At 41.9% G+C, this 19,309-nt stretch overlaps 1 protein-coding gene and 1 pseudogene across 1 annotated transcript; both read right to left on the bottom strand.

Annotated features, from left to right (window-relative positions):
• Positions 1-1,280: 1,280 nt before the first annotated feature.
• Positions 1,281-8,328, bottom strand: LOC115132353 (YTH domain-containing family protein 1-like; annotated as a pseudogene).
• Positions 8,329-9,489: 1,161 nt separating this feature from the next.
• Positions 9,490-18,850, bottom strand: LOC115132836 (sodium/potassium-transporting ATPase subunit beta-1-interacting protein 3-like). Its single transcript, XM_029665573.2, has 6 exons — positions 18,663-18,850; positions 17,556-17,693; positions 16,144-16,224; positions 15,783-15,980; positions 15,160-15,217; positions 9,490-11,834 (listed from the first exon to the last, which is right to left on the bottom strand). The coding sequence occupies exons 1-6, from the start codon at positions 18,714-18,716 to the stop codon at positions 11,824-11,826; spliced, it is 540 nt and encodes a 179-aa protein (XP_029521433.1). The 5' UTR covers positions 18,717-18,850; the 3' UTR covers positions 9,490-11,823.
• Positions 18,851-19,309: the final 459 nt, after the last annotated feature.

Below are 19,309 nucleotides of genomic sequence, written 5' to 3'. Positions count from 1 at the left end.
ATTTCTTGTTAACAAACTATAGTTTTGGCAAGTCGATTAGGACATCTACTTTGTGGATGACACAAGTCATTTTTCCAACAATTGTTTACAGATCATTTTACTTATAATTCACTGTATCACAATTCCAGTGGGTCAGAAGTTTACATATACTAAGTTGACTGTGCCTTTAACAGCTAGTTAAATTCCAGAAAATGATGTCATGGCTTTAGAAGCTTTTGATAGGCTAATTTACATAATTTGAGTCAATTGGAGGTGTACCTGTGGATGTATTTCAAGGCCTACCTTCAAACTCAGTGCCTCTTTGCATGACATCATGTGAAAAGCAAAATAAATCAACCTTTTATTTATTTAATTTCACCTTTATTTAACCAGGTAGGCTAGTTGAGAACAAGTTCTCATTTACAACTGCAACCTAGACCTAAGAAAAAAAATTGTAGACCACAAGTCTGGTTCATCCTTGTGAGAAATTTTGTGGTGGTGCTTTGCTGCAGGAGGGACTGGTGCACTTCACAAAATAGATGGCATCATGAGGGGGGGAAATGATGTCGATATATTGAAGCAACATCTCAAGACATCAGTCAGGAAGTTCAAGCTTGGTCGCAAATGGGTTTTCCAAATGTACAATGACCCCAAGCATACTTCCAAAGTGGCAAAATGGCTTAACAACAACAAAGTCAAGGTATTGGAGTGGCCATCACAGAGCCCTTACCTCAATCCTATAGTACATTTGTGGGCAGAACTGAGAAAGCATGTGCGAACAAAGAGGCCTACAAACCTGACTCAGTTACACCAGCTCGTTCAGGAGGAATGGGCCAAAATTCACCCAACTTATTGTGGGTAGCTTGTGGTAGGCTACCCAAACATTTCACCCAAGTTTAACAATTTAAAAGCAACGCTACCAAATACTAATTGGGTGTATGTAAACTTCTGACCCACTGGGATGTGATGAAAGAAATAAAAACTGAAATAAATCATTCTCTCTACTATTATTCTGACATTTCACATTCTTAAAATAAAGTGGTGATCCTAACTTAAGACAGTGAATTTTTACTAGGATTAAATGTCAGGAACTGTGAAAAACTAAGTTTAAATGTATTTGACTAAGGTATGTAAACTTTTGACTTCAACCGTATGTCAACATCCAGTATACTTTAGGCACCACTCTCTATCTAAAAGAATAACAAGAATGAGTTTCCCCCCAAAAGGGAAACAGGGTTACAAAGGGAAACATACTTGCAGACGTGATACCTTTCACTCACAATGGAACAAACCAAAAACACTTACAACAGATAGCATACCTTTAATAATGACCATGATCAAATCTAAGAATGTGATAGTGACCTTTGATACAATGCATATTTAATTCAGGGGTGACATAAACGTTTGTTTTCTACATTTATTTTTGTAAATGTTCATATATTATCATCATGAATCACTTCCTATACCATTATATAAATCTGACTCCCTCAATAATCACACTCCCTCTCAGTCTTTCACACTTGCACACAGACATACACAGTACAGCAAGCCCCCCCCAAAATTAAAGAAATCACACAGATACCATGAAGACCATTCTCTGGGTTTTCATACACTTTACATTAAATCAGTAACATTAATTATAAGGATACACATTTCAGGCGTTCTCAATTAGCTTTGCCAGTACATTAAAGCTTAACATTTCTGAGGATGAAGTGGAAGGGTTATAGCAAGAAAAATATCCACATTTTAATTCCGTATGGAAATGACAAGGCGCAGAAACAAAATGACAGGCCAATCTTGAATTTAAAAGCAGTACATGCTACATTTTGTCCCCAAAGTGACTTAAACAGGGACCCCCATTGTTGGAATAACAGGGAACAGAGAAATGTAACAGATATGATAAAGGAAATACATGATTTAAAATAAAGGAAAAGACAATCGTATTGTCTGGCTAAGAACCTGAACCGAGTATGTTTGCATTTCCACCTCATCAAAAACAAAGCGAGGGACCTCCCTTGAGAGCGGATGTTCTAGACATCTTTCCTTTGAATCTTTTTGCTAACACACTTGAGGTACAGTAGAGCAAATATCATTTAATTGACACTGTTGTCAGAAAGAAATGCTAAGGCTCCACTCTGAAAACATCTCTTCCATAGTTTGTCAAGTGATACATTTTTTTACATAATTTTTTTTTAAACTTTCACTTTATCCATAATATCAATCATTTGCAGAAGCTTTTTGGATAGACAATCCTCTACCATCCACAAACCACTCTCAGATGGACAAGGGCAAAACAGAACACTTCTTTTGACTATGCAAAATAAAACTGTTCCATGTAGTTATCAAACATTTGTCAAGATTCTGTTGTCACATTCACTCTTCCTAAATCAGAACAAGCAATACAAGCACTTAAAGTTTCTCCAACACTCACACCACAAGTTGAACAGTCACTGAATATCAGCAGCATGTTTTTTTAAAGACGTGCAGATATTTGTTAATCATAATTAAGGATGTGCGTGTATAACAAATAGGAGACCAGGGTTAAAATACAGAATATAGAACACTAAAAATGATGAAGCAATTTGATTGGTGCACAACTTGGAGACTGGGAACCAGACCAGGAGCAAGGTGGCTCAAAGTTTGATGTGGGCCAAAGTCATCAAAATTAAATAGAAAAAGAAATATAAGTTACAAATTTCTTTATGTCCTCTTGTTTTTTTATGACCTAAATTTCAATATGTCCATCCAAGTACAACCGTTGATCAAGCTATAAGGAGTAGTCTTCTATTGTGGTTTACTTCGGTTTTGGTGTTCCTTGGTTGGGGAGGGGAAGAAAAAACAAAATGGTTACCATTAGAAAACGGCTAATAAATTAATTAATCTTCTACCCCACAACCATGGTATATTATTCCCTTAGAGACATATGTAGAATGTCGATGGGCAGAAGCCAAATAGAACTGACATTTTAGAAAAGTTTCTTTACCTGATCAAGTCGGGACCCTCGCTGTATTGGAATTGGCTCATAGGTCTGTTGAAAGAGAAGAGGAATTTCTTTATGGTTACACCTACTGTACAAAACGCAATAAAATGGCAGCAAACAAATACAAAACAGTAGACATTTCGCTGTGATGGGACAAAATAAGAAATACAAACGCAGGTTTGCATCCCTATGTAAAGGAGATGTTTGTTATGGTTTTTGGATCATTACAAACATTGACGAAACCCATCCTTAATTAATGATCAGTTCAGGATCTTTGCGATCAACAGGAGACTAATGATTGATTACCTTTCTGACAACCTCCTCTTCCTCTTGTCTTTTCTCATAGTGGGAGAAGTCATCAAAGATGGAGGTGGTGTGTTTGAAGCCCACAATGATCTTCAGCACTTGCTTGGCCTTCTCCAGAGGGACCTCCTGAGTGTCCCTGGAGTTGGTCACCGGCTTGTTGTCATTGTTCTCCAGCCTGATGTGCCTCAGCTGGCTATTGGGCACGTCCTTCACAAACAGCCAGTCCACGTCAAACTTGCCTTTCCACTTGTCCTGCGCCCAGACGCCAGCACTGGTGCCATAATCCACGGGCGAGAGCATCTCTGCCACGCCACAGAAGTGCCCACTGCCATTAACGCTGAACAGCAGATAGACAGGGCCTTTGGCACTGATGGCACGAAAGGCTGAGTCCAGACGCTTGTTGCCGTGCTCTGTGCTGCACCAGATGGAGTACTTTATGGAGCGGTGGATGTCGTCCTCAGAGTAGCTCTTGATGATAAACACGCGGCCGTTCTTCAGGTTCCAGTCAAACTCCTTAGGGTTGTAGCTGTGGGCAGCCCGCAGCTTCTCCAGAACAGGGTGGTTCTCTAGACCTGAGCCAGAACCTGGAGGAACACCCCCCCCATTCCCAACACCCCCGCCACTAGAGGAACCGCTGCTGTCCATGCTGCCCCCTCCGTAGCCTGGATTACGGTTGCGCGGGGCAACCCAGCGGGTCTGAGGGGACGGGCCTAAGTTGTGGTTCTGGTATGACTGTGGAGGGGGCGGGCCCATGGTCATCTGCTGCACAAGGGACTGGGCAGATTGAATGGACTGCTGAGGGGGAGGGGGGAGACCATGGGGAAGGTGGGCATGGCTATGAGAGTGAAGCTGCTGATGGTGGTGGTGGGGGGGCAGCGGAGGGGCCACTTTGCTTATAGGCCCCTTGTTATCCCATGTCCCAATGTCCATGTTGTGTTTGATGGGCGGTGGTGGCAGAGCTCCCCCCATGGGCATGCCTGGCTTGGGCTTGGCCTTCAGCAGCTGTGGCCTGGCTGGTTTGCTGGCGATAGCGGCCCAGGACGTGGGCTTAGGAGGGGCATGCCAATTGGTGTTCCACCGTTGCCTGTAGCAACAGCCTGAGCTACAGCACCACTGCCACCGATCACAGAACTCACGCTCTTCACACCTGAGCCACTGCCAGACACATCCCCACCCATCTTCAGCCCCAGCATCCCTTGTTCAAGGCTGTTCATACCTGGTGCCTTGCTCAGAGTGTCACTGTGGAACCCTGTTTGGCCATCAGGGACTAGTGTGCCCCCCAGGGAGCTGGGAGGGTAGCTGTAGCTGCCCCCATAGGCTGAACTCTGAGTCTGCTGGCCTTGAGACCCACTGGTACCCCAGGCGGAGAAGGCCGGGTTCTCAGGGAAAAAGTTAAACCTATGCGGGTAGATGCTGCTGCCAAGTCCCCCAGGCTGGCCAAACACAGTGTCATGCATGAAGTGGTGGTCTCCATTGCTGAGGGGCGCATAGGGAGTCAGGTAAGGGATAGGGGGGTCGCCACCGGTGGACCAAGGGGCCTCGCTAAGAGGGTAGGGAAATCCAATGGAGGGGGCATAGTAGCTGGACAGGTAAGGGTCAGTCATGGATTGGTAGCTGTTGTTCTAGAAGACAGAAAAAGAGGAGTGTAAGTACAATTTGTTTTTTAAATCCTGACACATTAAACTAAATGTCAACAACATGACCTACCACCACCAATACACCAATGACCGTTAAGCTTATACCCCAACAACCCTGACTTTAAGACTTAAAAGGGTATGCGTGCAGTACTTAGACATCACACATCATCTGTAATGATGTTAATGGAGTAATAATATCTGCTAACAAGGTAGCCAAGAAAACATATATTCTCCTGTGAGACAGTATTGATTTGTGGTCCTCCCCTGCAGCCAAGTTGAAAAATATTATATAATGACAAAGATACACTCCATGATTTCAAAAGTCACTCACCTGATTGGATTGGCCAGAGAGATAGGGCTCAAAGTCATTATCATGGACAGTTTCCTTCTGGTGGAGTGAGCCATTTTGCACTGAAACCGGAAAGACTGATAGTAGGGTTATTTTTCACTGTCAAATCAAAATGTATTTGTCACATGCTTCTTAAACAACAGGTGCATACTAACAGTGAAATGATTACTTAACAATACAGACAAACACACAAGTATCCCTCCTTCATTCACGAAAAAACAAGACATGCTTAGTGTATGCCTGCCTGAGAAGACAATAGAAATCTGATGTTAGCAATGTTGTTCTGTAGTACTGTAACACTTGCAAAACAAGGCATCACTGCAATCATGTCAAAGAATCTGGTGTGATGACTGTTAGGTAGACTATTTGCGAGAGAAAATTATCCTTGGGTCATATAACTGGGGTTACTTCAGTAAACCTCCATTAGCAGTTGCAGTGCATTCAGAAAGTATTAAGGCCCCTTGACTTTTTCCACATTTTGTTACATTACAGGCTTATTCTAAAATTGATTACATATTTTTCCCCCCTCAATCTACACAATACCCCATAATGACAAAGCGAAAAACATTTTTTAGAAATTTTGCAAAAAACAGAAATACCTTATTTAGATAACTATTCAGACCTTTGCGATGAGACTATATTAAGCTCAGGTGCATCCTTTTTCCATTGATCATCCTTGAGATATTTCTACAACCTGATTGGAGTTCACCTGTGGTAAATTCAATTGTTTGGACATGATTTGGAAAGGCACACACCTGTCTATGTAAGGTCCCACAGTTGACAGTGCATGTCAGAGCAAAAACCAAGCCATATGGTCGAAGGAATTGTCTGTAGAGCTCCGAGACAGGATTGTGTCGAGGCACAGATTGCAGCATTGAAGGTCCCCAAGAACACAGTGGCCTCTGCCATTCTTAAAATGGAAGTTTGGAACCACCAAGACTCTTCCTACAGCTGGACGCCCGGCCAAACTGACCCATCGGGCGAGAAGGGCCTTGGTCCAGAGTTCCTCTGTGGAGATGGGAGAACCTTCCAGAAGGACAACCATCTCTGCAGCACTCCACCAATCAGGCCTTTATGGTAGAGTGGCCAGAAAAGGCACCTAAAAACTCCCAGACCATGAGAAACAAGATTCTCTGGTCTGATGAAATCAACATTGAACTCTTTGGCCTGAATGCCAAGCGTCACATCTGGAGGAAACCTGCCACCATCCCTACAGTGAAGCATGGTGATGGCTGTATCATGCTGGGAGACTAGTATGGATCGAGGGTAAGATGAACGGGGAAAAGTACAAAGAGCTCCTTTTTGAAAACCTGCTCCAGACCACTCAGGGCCTCAGACTGGGGTGAGGGTTTACCTTCCAACAGGACAACGACACTAAGCACACAGCCAAGACAAAGCAGGATTGACTTTGGGACAAGTCTCTGAATGTCCTTGAGTGGCCCAGCCTGACCCCAGACTTGAACCATCAAACCTGACAGAGCTTGAGATGATCTGCAGAGAAGAATGGGAGAAACTCTCCAAATACAGGTGTGCCAAGCTTGTAGCATCATACCCAATAAGACATGAGGCTGTAAAGGGTGCTTCAACAAAGTACTGAGTAAAGGGTGTGAATACTTATGTAAATGTAATAATTCCAGGGTGTGTTGCAAAAATGCCTAAAATACTGGTTTTGCTTTGTCATTATGGGGTATTGTGTGTGGATTGAGGAAATAAATTAGAGAACAAATGATCTTTCCTACACAGATGATAATAAAACTGCCCGATCTTCTGAATTTCCCAATATGTTTGATGCATTTCAGTCACTTAAAACCATACTTTGAAATACTGTAAAATGCACTGTCAGACTGATTTGTAAGACTGTCATAGTCCCAATTAAAAAGGTAAACATGGTCCGTTGATTTCATCACCTTTTTACATGGTGGGGTCGCGATTTTTTGTATTTATATCAAAATAGGGTAGCAGGCCAAAAAGGTTTGGGAACCCCTGCCCTAGCACGACTTGACTTCATCTTTGACCAATGTTACTGTATTGCAAGAGCCAGCATTGTATTTACACCGCAGGTGCATTGTTGGTAGTGCATAGTCTGTGCTCGCGACCCGCCACCGGCTGAGCAATCATCGTCTAGTTAGCAGCCAGCGACAAATATTGTCTAGCAAAGCTACGATAACGTTAGCTACAGTGCTCTTACCTTTAGCCTCTTGTCCCTTTGAAGTCTTCAGTCCCGTGTAATTGGTTTAAATGTAAAAGAAATACAAATAAACATTTTAGCATTCTACTTTCTAGACAAAAATACACGCGCACTGAAAATTAGAAGTTCGCTTAGCTACATTAGCTGGCTAGCTAACTACAGATATAAGGCTCAATCTTTGACATTAGCGTTAGCACATATGAAAGGGGTTAGTTATCATAATATTGGGCGTTGTTAATTCTGAAAACAACTTGCTAGCGCTGGTTAACCACTTTTGCAACAGATGAAAGTTGTCCTAACAATCGGAAATGCAGACTTTTAGCAAACCATTGCTAAATGCTAACTAGCGGCTAACTACCAAACCATTACCCCATTTGAGTAAACGTTAGCTAGCTAGTTGGTAGCATCGCATATCTCAGCAATGGTAACAGGGATGGATTGGACGCATAACCCCCTTTTATCAAATTTAAAGGCCTTGACGCTGAATGGATATCTTCCCGGCAAATACAGCCTGCCTACCTGAGGGTCAATACTTGTTGCAGACATAATTCATGAAGCAAGCCACTGGATTTGTGTAGAAGCCTTTCAATTAGACGTCTGTTCTCTCAAAAACTACGTTTTCTTCGGATCCCAGTAGAGTAACGATAGCTAGCTTGCTAAAAGCAAGTTTTTTTCTTATTCTATATACTACGTTAGTCAGTAGCAAGCTAGCTCCAGCTCCACTGTTCAATTCTGCCAGTCCCCATGCGTTTACTTAAATCCAATTTGGAGGTGTTCCGAAGGGTCCACTGCTAAGAGTTTACTTGAGCTTCCCCCCCTCCACCAAATTTCATTTACTGTGCTTTGATGGCCCTATTCACTTCCCCCACTGGCAGGTTCATCCGGGGTCTAAATGAAGGGGATTGACGTCAGCGGCACAACAGGCGCGGTGCGTCAAAGACCAAACGTCGGAAGTAATTAATCTTCAATGGGAGTACCGCGGTAGTCGCGTTTCAATATCGACTGTGATTTTAACCTTCTGCCGCGATGACGAGCCAGCGCGCTAACCAATCGAACGGAAGAGTGATGGGTAACGTCCAGAAACAAGCCGAATTATTTGGGGCTCAATCTACTATATTCAAGGTAAAGCTTTGATTATCAAATAAAAACGTGCTAGAGAAATAACTCTCTATTGCAATTTAGATATACATTACGATATTATCTTGACGACTGCAAGTCACTTGAGTAGGCTTACCTGTGCAGGTATGGAATAGTCTACAATCCAGGCTTCACCTAGATATGTTAGTGCCATTGAATGAATTTAAAATGTTGATAGGAGACTGTTACAGAGGAGTGTAAATGCTTTTTTTTAGGCTGAATCATGTTGTATTGTATTGTATGTTTTAATTCTGTAATGTATTGATTGTTGCTGCCTTCTTGGCCAGGTCTCCCTTGAAAGAGAGACTCTGGGTCTCAATGGGCTTTTCCTAGTTAAATAAAGGTTAAATACACAAATATATTTTTTAAGTACTATGAGACAAAGTGTGAAACAGTGCAGTGAAGCAATTTAGTGAGTTGTTTCCGTTCACACTTTTAAAATTATGCAATTATTCTGTTTCTCTAATTGACCGACAAACACGTTGTTATAAGTGCTTAATAGAGATACTGTATCATAGGCTCTGAGTACACTACAGCCCTGCAATACTTATATCATATTCTGATTTGATGGACTGGACTCTGAGTTGAAAATATTTGAGCAAATATTGAATAATATTGAGTGATACTCACTGACCAACCCAATGATTAACATTGGATTGGTAGCCTAGTGGTTAGCGGCAGGTAGACAAACCGAAAGTTTGCAAGATTGAATCCCTAAGCTGGCAAGGTAAAAAGCTGTCGTTCTGCCCCTGAACAAGGCAGTTAACCCACTGTTCCTAGGCCATCAGTGAGAATAAGAATTTGTTCTTAACTGACCTGTCTTGTAAAATATTTTTTTAAATATGATTTTTATCAGTAGTAAGGAAAGTAAATTAGTAATATGACACTAACAAAACACATTGCACACATTAGCTAAAAGACAAGTGCTGTTTATTTCAACAAAATCCACTTAAAGATACATTCTGGGCTTTTTTCCAGCAGTGACATCTACATTCAGAGGTAGGCCTAGGAGATACTTCCTGACTATATCTTTAAGATTTTTGTTTTTTACATGAACCACTGACATTAACTTATTTCTATCACAATATTGAAGATTATTTACTAAATGTCTTTATTTTCCTCTGGTGTCTGGAATCAGTACATGCTCATGTATGAACTACTGTACTGTACTGTACTGTGTACAAACACACACACACACACACACACACACACACACACACACACACACACACACACACACACACACACACACACACACACACACACACACACAGAGAGAGAAAGACAGCAACACAAACACACACACACACACACACACAGAGAGACACACAGACGGATACCTTCACATACACTACCGTTCAAATGTTTGGGGTCACTTAGAAATGTCATTATTTTTGTCCATTAAAATAACATCAAATTTATCAGAAACACAGTGTGGATATTGTTAATGTTGTAAATGGCTATTGTAGCCGGAATGTGCTGTTTTTTAATGGAATATCTAATTGAAAAAGGGTTTTCTAACGATCAATTAGCCTTTTAAAATAATCAACTTTAATTAGCTAACACAACGTGCCATTGGAACACAGGAGTGATGGTTGTTGATAATGGGCCTCTGTATGCCTATGTAGATATTCCATTTTAAAAAAACAGCCGTTTTCAGCTACAATAGTCATTTACAACATTAACAATGTCTACACTGTACTTCTGATCAATTTGATGTCATTTTAATGGACAAAAAATGGCTTTCAAAAACAAGGACATTTCAAAGTGACCCCAAACTTTTGAACGGTAGTGTAGGTCCAAATCCTAAATTGAAATCTGTATACATAACTTTGATAATTTGCACGTGACTGTAGTTTTCGTGCAAATCTCTCATTAACATCAATGTAGGACACACAATTATAGGATTCGGTCCATATTCAACTGTTTGCATAATTGCTTATTTTTACAAAGTGCCATTATGTCATAATACAACGAATACTATTTCCTGCACACTGATACATGTTATGTCAGAAGTATCAGTAGTGTTCTGAGTGTACCTGTATTGACCTAGCCTGGGTGCCAGTCTGTTTCTGCTCTCTTGCCAACTAGGAATAGTTATGCCAAACAACTTGACAATGACAATGGAGCAGGCAAAAACACAAACAGATCTGCAGAGGTGTAAAGTAACTAATTACAACTACTCTCGTTACTATAATTTAGTAGCTTTTCCAAGTACTTGTACTTTTTTTGATATTTTTTCAAAGTCAGTAATTTTACTTCTACTTGAGTAAAATTTTATATAAGTAACAGTACTTCTACTTGAGTAGGATATTTCAGTACTCTTTCCACCCCTGGTAATTGAGTGAAAGAGGGAGTTTGTGTGTGTGTGTGTGTGAGTGATTTAGTGAGTGAGTGAGCAAGTGATTTAGTGAGTGATTTAGTGAGTGGAAAGAGGGGGAGTGAGTGTGTGTGAATGGGGGAGTGAGTGAATGTCACCCGGTCCCATGGACAAGTAACAAGTAACGAAGGGGTAATGAATGGGTGCAGGATTAGACATGTTTATTTCTGGAGTCTGAAGTATATTGAAGTCTGTCAACTTTATTGTTTAGGCACTTTATTTTGTATTGCTTTTTAAAATCATAAATACACTTTGAATGTTTACTTTATTTTCTAATATTAATAGTATAATTTTGCCAAATTCTTAGTTTTTTTTACATGCAGATGTGCCTTGTTGCACTGAACTTAGTTCCTAGTTCCTTGCACTGAACATTCATTTCCTCTCTTTCTTTTTAATGTAATGCATGGAAAAGATAATGTGTAACAACTTTCAGGTAACCTTAGCGAAATTAGCTAAGTATCAAGTCAATGTTTTTATTTGAAAAGTAACTTCTTTAATTTTACTTTTATTTTATTTTAAATTTGCTACTTTTTTTCTTTTACTTGAGTAGTTTTTTTACACCAGTAATTTGACATCTACTTTAATAAAATGTCATTAAACTAACAGTGCTTCTACTTGAGTAGGATATTTCTGTACTCTTTCCACCTTTGCAGATCTGGGATTAAGCTAGTATTGACCATCATTACATTAAACAGAGAACTCATGCTGGTTTACTCTAGTATGCATTAAGAGTGCTGGTAGGCAGAGGAATGATGTTTTGTGAGCATTGTGGGAATGTCTTCTGTTTCACTGACTGGAGATATTCCACTCTCTTGTACCTCTTCTGCCCTCCTTGCCTGTCAGTCATTTTCAACCCACTTGAAATCTTTACTTATAGTCTGTAAAACAAAGCATGATGGTGAGATAATAAGGTAACTGCACAGTCTCACACAGCAACACATTGAATACACTTAGAAAAGAAGGTGCTACCTAGTACCTACGGTAAAAAGGTTATTTGGTTGTCCCCATAGGACAACCCTTTGAGTAACTCTTTTGGTTCCAGGTAGAACCCTTTTCGGGTAAAATGTAGAACCCATTCCACAGAGGGTTCTATCTGGAACCCAAAAAGGGTTCTCCTATGGGGACAGCTGAAGAACCCTTTAATATATCAATATCAATATCAAATATGTGCCAACGCACGCACACAGACACACACGTACGTTTGTATGGCCTGGAACGACACTGTGTGTGCCAAATATGTATGATTTTTTCCCCCCTGAGAAAGTAATGGCACATACAGCCCAATTCTGAACATTATAAGTTCAACTGCGATGGTTTAGATGGGTATTATAAACTGGGTGGTTCAAGCCTTGAATGCTGATTGTCTGAAAGCCATGGTATATCAGACCGTATACCATGGGTATAACAAAAATGTTGTTGTACTGCTCTAATTACGTTGGTAACCAGTTTATAATAGCAATTTTGCCAATAGACGATGGCTAAGGGCTGTATCCAGGCACTCCACGTTGCGTCGTGCTTAAGAACAGCCCTTACCCGTGGTATATTGGCCATATATCTCACCCCCTCTGGCTTTATTGGTTAAATTAACCCCACCAATGAAATTAACTGAAAAATAAAAATAAAAAACAGAATTATATGAATAAATATATAATGATTTGAAGATGTTGTTCCCATAGCAACGATTAAAACATTCCCAAACCAGAAACCGTGGATTGATGGCAGCATTCGCGTGAAACTGAAAGCCCAAACCACTGCTTTTAATCAGGGACAGGTGATCGGAAACATGACCGAATACAAACAGTGTAACTATTCCCTCCGCAAGGCAATCAAACAAGCTAAGCGTCAGTATAGAGACAAAGTAGAATCTCAATTCAACGGCTCAGACACAAGAGGTATGTGGCAGGGTCTACAGTCAATCACGGATTACAAAAAGAAAACCAGCCCAGTCACGGACCAGGATGTCTTGCTCACAGGCAGACTAAATCACTTTTTTGCCCGCTTTGAGGACAATACAGTGCCACTGACACGGCCGCAACTAAAACATGCGGACTCTCCTTCACTGCAGCCGACGTGAGGAAAACATTTAAACGTGTCAACCCTCGCAAGGCTGCAGGCCCAGACGGCATCCCCAGCCGCGCCCTCAGAGCATGCACAGACCACCTGGCTGGTGTGTTTACGGACATATTCAATCAATCCCTATCCCAGTCTGTTGTTCCCACATGCTTCAAGAGGGCCACCATTGTTCCTGTTCCCAAGAAAGCTAAGGTAACTGAGCTAAACGACTACCGCCTCGTAGCACTCACTTCCGTCATCATGAAGTGCTTTGAGAGACTAGTCAAGGACCATATCACCTCCACCCTACCTGACACCCTAGACCCACTCCAATTTGCTTACCGCCCAAATAGGTCCACAGACGATGCAATCTCAACCACACTGCACACTGCCCTAACCCATCTGGACAAGAGGAATACCTATGTGAGAATGCTGTTCATCGACTACAGCTCGGCATTTAACACCATAGTGCCCTCCAAGCTCGTCATCAAGCTCGAGACCCTGGGTCTCGACCCCGCCCTGTGCAACTGGGTACTGGACTTCCTGACGGGCCGCCCCCAGGTGGTGAGGGTAGGCAACAACATTTCCACCCCGCTGATCCTCAACACTGGGGCCCCACAAGGGTGCGTTCTGAGCCCTCTCCTGTACTCCCTGTTCACCCACGACTGCGTGGCCACGCACGCCTCCAACTCAATCATCAAGTTTGCGGACGACACAACAGTGGTAGGCTTGATTACCAACAACGACGAGACGGCCTACAGAGAGGAGGTGAGGGCCCTCGGAGTGTGGTGTCAGGAAAATAACCTCACACTCAACAAAACTAAGGAGATGATTGTGGACTTCAGGAAACAGCAGAGGGAACACCCCCCTATCCACATTGATGGGACAGTAGTGGAGAGGGTAGTAAGTTTTAAGTTCCTTGGCGTACACATCACAGACAAACCGAATTGGTCCACCCACACAGACAGCATCGTGAAGAAGGCGCAGCAGCGCCTCTTCAACCTCAGGAGGCTGAAGAAATTTGGCTTGTCACCAAAAGCACTCACAAACTTCTACAGATGCACAATCGAGAGCATCCTGTCGGGCTGTATCATCGCCTGGTACGGCAACTGCTCCTCCCACAACCGTAAGGGTCTCCAGAGGGTAGTGAGGTCTGCACAACGCATCACCGGGGGCAAACTACCTGCCCTCCAGGACACCTACACCACCAGATGTCACAGGAAGGCCATAAAGATCATCAAGGACAACAACCACCCGAGCCACTGCCTGTTCACCCCGCTATCATCCAGAAGGCGAGGTCAGTACAGGTGCATCAAAGCTGGGACCGAGAGACTGAAAAACAGCTTCTATCTCAAGGCCATCAGACTGTTAAACAGCCACCACTAACATTGAGTGGCTGCTGCCAACACACTGATTCAACTCCAGCCACTGTAATAATGGGAATTGATGGGAAATGATGTAAAATATATCACTAGCCACTTTAAACAATGCTACCTAATATAATGTTTACATACCCTACATTATTAATCTCATATGTATATGTATATACTGTACTCTATATCATCTACTGCATCTTTATGTAATACATGTATCACTAGCCACTTTAACTATGCCACTTTGTTTACATACTCATCTCATATGTATATACTGCACTCAATACCATCTACTGTATCTTGCCTATGCCGCTCTGTACCATCACTCACTCATATATCTTTATGTACATATTCTTATCCCCTTACACTTGTGTCTATAAGGTAGTAGTTTTGGAATTGTTAGCTAGATTACTTGTTGGTTATTACTGCATTGTCTGAACTAGAAGCACAAGCATTTCGCTACACTCGCATTAACATCTGCTAACCATGTGTATGTGACAAATAAAATTTGATTTGATTTGATGATGCAACACTAACTTGGTCAATGTACTTTTTCTATTGAATCTTCTCTTTTAACCTCTAGACAGTTTGAACCAACTCATAATTAGAAGGGTATAAATTATTACAATAACTAAAAAGTGGGGTGGAAGGAAAAAAAGAGGCATTGATAGTATTACATTTATGTGCCTGTGACTTAATGCTTTAGTATCTGTTCTAGTTTGTGTGTTTTCTTGTTTGTTGTGACCACATGTAAAATGCACTTTGAAAATTCACATACAGCTGTCCTCCTCTGTGAAGGTGCTGACCACATAGCAGGCGTAGGCAAATCCCAAGAACTGTAGGCACAAACATAGAGACCACAAGTTCAACATTACATTACAATGAAGAACACAGCATAGATACGTTCTGAATTTATTTCTGAGAGGGAGAGGGAGAGAAATGGGTGGGGAGGTGGACAGACAGAGACAGCAAGGCAGCAGCTCTGGGAACCTGGCTCCGGAAATGACAGCCTCTTCTCATCATCAGCTTTTCAGCTCCTTCAAGCACCTGCCACAAAACTCCTACTCACATGCTGAGGGCCTCTCTTTTTCTTCCTCACCTTCCTTCCAGCCCTACTCTGCTTCCTCTCTTCCTCTTGCCTTGCTCTTGCTCTCTACATCTGTGGTCTGTTCTCAATGTGAATTAGGTGTAGTTACACTGGAATCTGTCAGAATTGTGAATGAATAGAATGTCATTGTGGATCCATTTGGGTGTTTCAGGATATTCTGGTGAGAGTGTTACAAAATACATATTCTGGGTGAACTCTGGGGAGAGTGTTGACAGTTGAATTCTGGTGAGAAATGTTTTACATTTTATAATGTTATAGTTTTTTTTTTACCTCTCCTGAGAGAGAGAACTCACAGAGATTAGGACTTGTACAATGCAGTGTAGGACCTCTATGTATTGATATTCCAGCCAGCATCCCAGAGCAGAGATGAGTTCTGGGCTCTCCAGACTCTGCCATCTAGTGGCAGGAAGGTCCCTGTCATCACAGCCTGGACTGTTGTCTTTCCACCATGAACGGTGTGAGGATACACCCAGAGAAAGCAGGTCGCTCTCCTGCAGTGACACAGCATATGGGTTGTTCATGATAACATGTTTATGGTATATAATTGTTTTGGAAAAAAAGAGACTGATTGATTCAATGCCAAAAGAACACACAATTCAAGGTGTGGCAAAATTAGGCTAGTTGATAGTGGGTCTGAATATTAGTGATCAATACCTTGGAAAGGCCTCCCAGGTCCAAGTAGAGACAGCTCACAAAGACATTCCATGCCACCCATAGTAATGTCCACAGCAGGTACTGAGGGATGAACATATATTTGATGAGCATTTTAGACACATACAGTACATTCGGAAAGTATTCAGACCCCTTGACTTTTTACGTTACAGCCTCATTCTAAAATTGATTAAATATTTTTTTCCTCATCAATCTACACAGGTTTTTAGAAACAGAAATGCCTTATTTACTTAAGTATTCAGACCTTTGCTATGAGACTCGAAATTGAGCTCAGGTGCACCCTGTTGCCATTGACCATCCTTGAGATGTTTAGACAACTTGATTGGAGTCCACCTGTGGAAAATTCAATTGATTGGACATGATTTGAAAAGGCACACACCTGTCTATATAAGGTCCCACAGTTGACAGTGCATGCCACAGCAAAAACCAAGCCATGAGGTCAAAGGAATTGTCCGTAGAGCTCCGAGACAGGATTGTTTCAAGGCACAGAGTTCCTCTGTGGAAATGGGAGAACCTTCTAGAAGGAAAACCATCTCTGCAGCATTCCGCCAATCAGGCCTTTATAGTAGAGTGGCCAGACGGAAGCCACTCCTCAGTAAAAGGCAACTGACAGCCCTCTTTGAGTTTGACAAAATGCATCTAAAGGACTCTCAGACCATGAGAAACACGATTCTCTGGTCCGATGAAAGCAAGATTGAACTCTTTGGCCTGAATGCCAAGCATCACGTCTGGAGGAAACCTGGCACCATCCCTACGGTGAAGCATGGTGGTGGCAGCATCATGCTGTGGGGATGTTTTTCAGTGGCAGGGTCTGGGAGATTATTCAGGATCGAGGGATAGATGAAAGGAGCAAAGTGCAGAGAGATCCTTGATGAAAACCTCCTCCAGAGCGTTCAGGAACTCAGACTGGGGTGAAGGTTCACCTTCCAACAGGACAACGACACTAAGCACACAGCCAAAACAACGCATGATTGTGGTTCAACAAAGTACTGAGTAAAGGGTTTGAATACTTATGTAAATGTGACATTTATGTTTTTTATTTTATAAAGGAGCACAAAAAAATTGTAAACAGTTTTTGCTTTTTCATTATGGAGTATTGTGTGTAGATTGAAGAGGGAGAAAAAAAACAATTGAATCCATTTTAGAACAAGCCTGTAAGGTAACAAAATGTGGAAAAAATCAAAAGGACTGAATACTTTCCGAATGCACTGTAATGTGTATCTATTTATATGGCGGCAAATCACTATACATGACAGAATTCAAACAGTGGCCAACGCTTTTCCACAATAGTTATACAAATGGCTTTGCCTTCAACACAGTTTCATTCTCTATGAAGAATTGACACATTTCATCAAATTATTACACATAAGTAGTGTGGCCTAGATGTGACTTACTAGAACAACATAGCGTGGTCTGTACTGAATGGTGCCAAAGAGGCAGAGGATAACCATAATTATGTGCAGGAAGTTGACCATGATGGGAGCCCACTGGTACCCAAGGAAGTCCAAAGCCTGCCTCTCCAATGCTGTCATCTGGTGTGTCAAAGGGAGAGAGCAGGGTGGGGAGAAGGAGATGGAGGGGGGGGGGGACTCTATTACAGTATTATGCATGATAAAGCATCTTATCAAGTCATCCACTCACTGGGTCCAGACTCTTCAGAGATTCTAATCTACAGTTGGTTCTGAATCAATGAGAGATGGATGATGGTGTTGTGACTTGTTAAATGGACATTTCCCTCCTATATACCCTATAAAACATCCACTGCACATGTTTTTTCCCCCTATGATGACTGCTCTCTCTGGGTTGTCAAGGTAACTGAGCCACGAGGGACAAAGCATGTTGCATGGAGAGGGGAAGAGCAGGGATATGAGTTCTGTCTTCTGAGGTCGCCCTTCTCCATCACTCAAAAGGGGGCAGGGTGGGAAGAAAGAGCAAGGACAAAGTCTGAGGTTCAGACAGAGTGGGGGTTGGCTCCCTTTCCCCATCGGCAACTCAAGATAAACATGGAAATGGTGTACTCTAAAACACACAATAAATTAGCAAGAATACAAAAATCTTAGCTAGATAAAAATGTATATTAACTGATGTTTGATTGACCCGTAATATTTATATTATATTAATAGAACTTACATATGTTTTTCTCAGAACACAAATATATCTGTGTCTATGTGTCCAACTATTAGGCTACATAATTTTACTACAACATATTTTTATTCCATTTAGTTGGATATGGAAATGTTAAGACTCTTTGACTTGGGTTTCGTGAGTCGTGGGAACTAGCTATAATGTACACATGTTTATATCTCAAATTGTAAAATATGCCTACTTCCTTTCCTCAATCTGAAAATATTAACAATATCAGTATACAATTTCAACAACATCAGCCAGCGGAAGTGGCAGTAATCGTTCAAGAGAAGAAGTAAAGCAAGGCAATGGTAGCAGGTGTGTTTTTAAAGTATGTAAACAGTAGAGATAGCATCATCACAGAAGAATGATCTCACCAATTGGAGAGTGCAGAAGAAGATCAGCATACATCGTCCTGAACAGCACCCCATTATCTATCTGCGTAAACAGGTTTCAAATACGCGAATCGAAACCGCAATATGACTTTTAGTAAATTCAGAGGGGCAAATTTAATAGTCCTATATCCAAACAAGCTCTGGTGCGGGGACGTGTTGTGGTTTGCGGAGGTGGAATAAAACTGGCCGAGATGAAAAACACGTAAGGTCTGTGTTACAACGAGGGGGAGGGTAGGGGGCATAGTAATAGCCCTACTCCGATGCTCGGGTAGGTGTGGCGCTAAGGACGCTTGGGACTACTAGTGTAAAACGCCAGCATGTGGTGGTGCTGGTGTAAGGGACAATGCCATACACGTTGAGTAGACCCAGACAAAATGGTCTCCGTGATATTTTCTGAAATACAGGACAAACATATATTGGTCCATTCTTACCCCCCAAATTGTTAACTTTCAAGCAACCCTCATCTGTGGTCACGTACAAACATTCCGTAGGCCTAGAGGGACCCACTGGTTCCCACATCGTGGACCGTGGAAGTAGACCCCTACTAGACATGGAAGTCAAACTCATGTAGTCTATAAGCCAAACAGGGAAACCTGCGCACGTCACTGTGCGTGTGTTTGGTTGATGCT

This window comes from Oncorhynchus nerka, linkage group LG7, assembly GCF_034236695.1.
Source record: "Oncorhynchus nerka isolate Pitt River linkage group LG7, Oner_Uvic_2.0, whole genome shotgun sequence".
Classification (NCBI taxonomy): domain Eukaryota; kingdom Metazoa; phylum Chordata; class Actinopteri; order Salmoniformes; family Salmonidae; genus Oncorhynchus; species Oncorhynchus nerka.
This window is presented reverse-complemented; position numbering and strand designations above follow the sequence as displayed.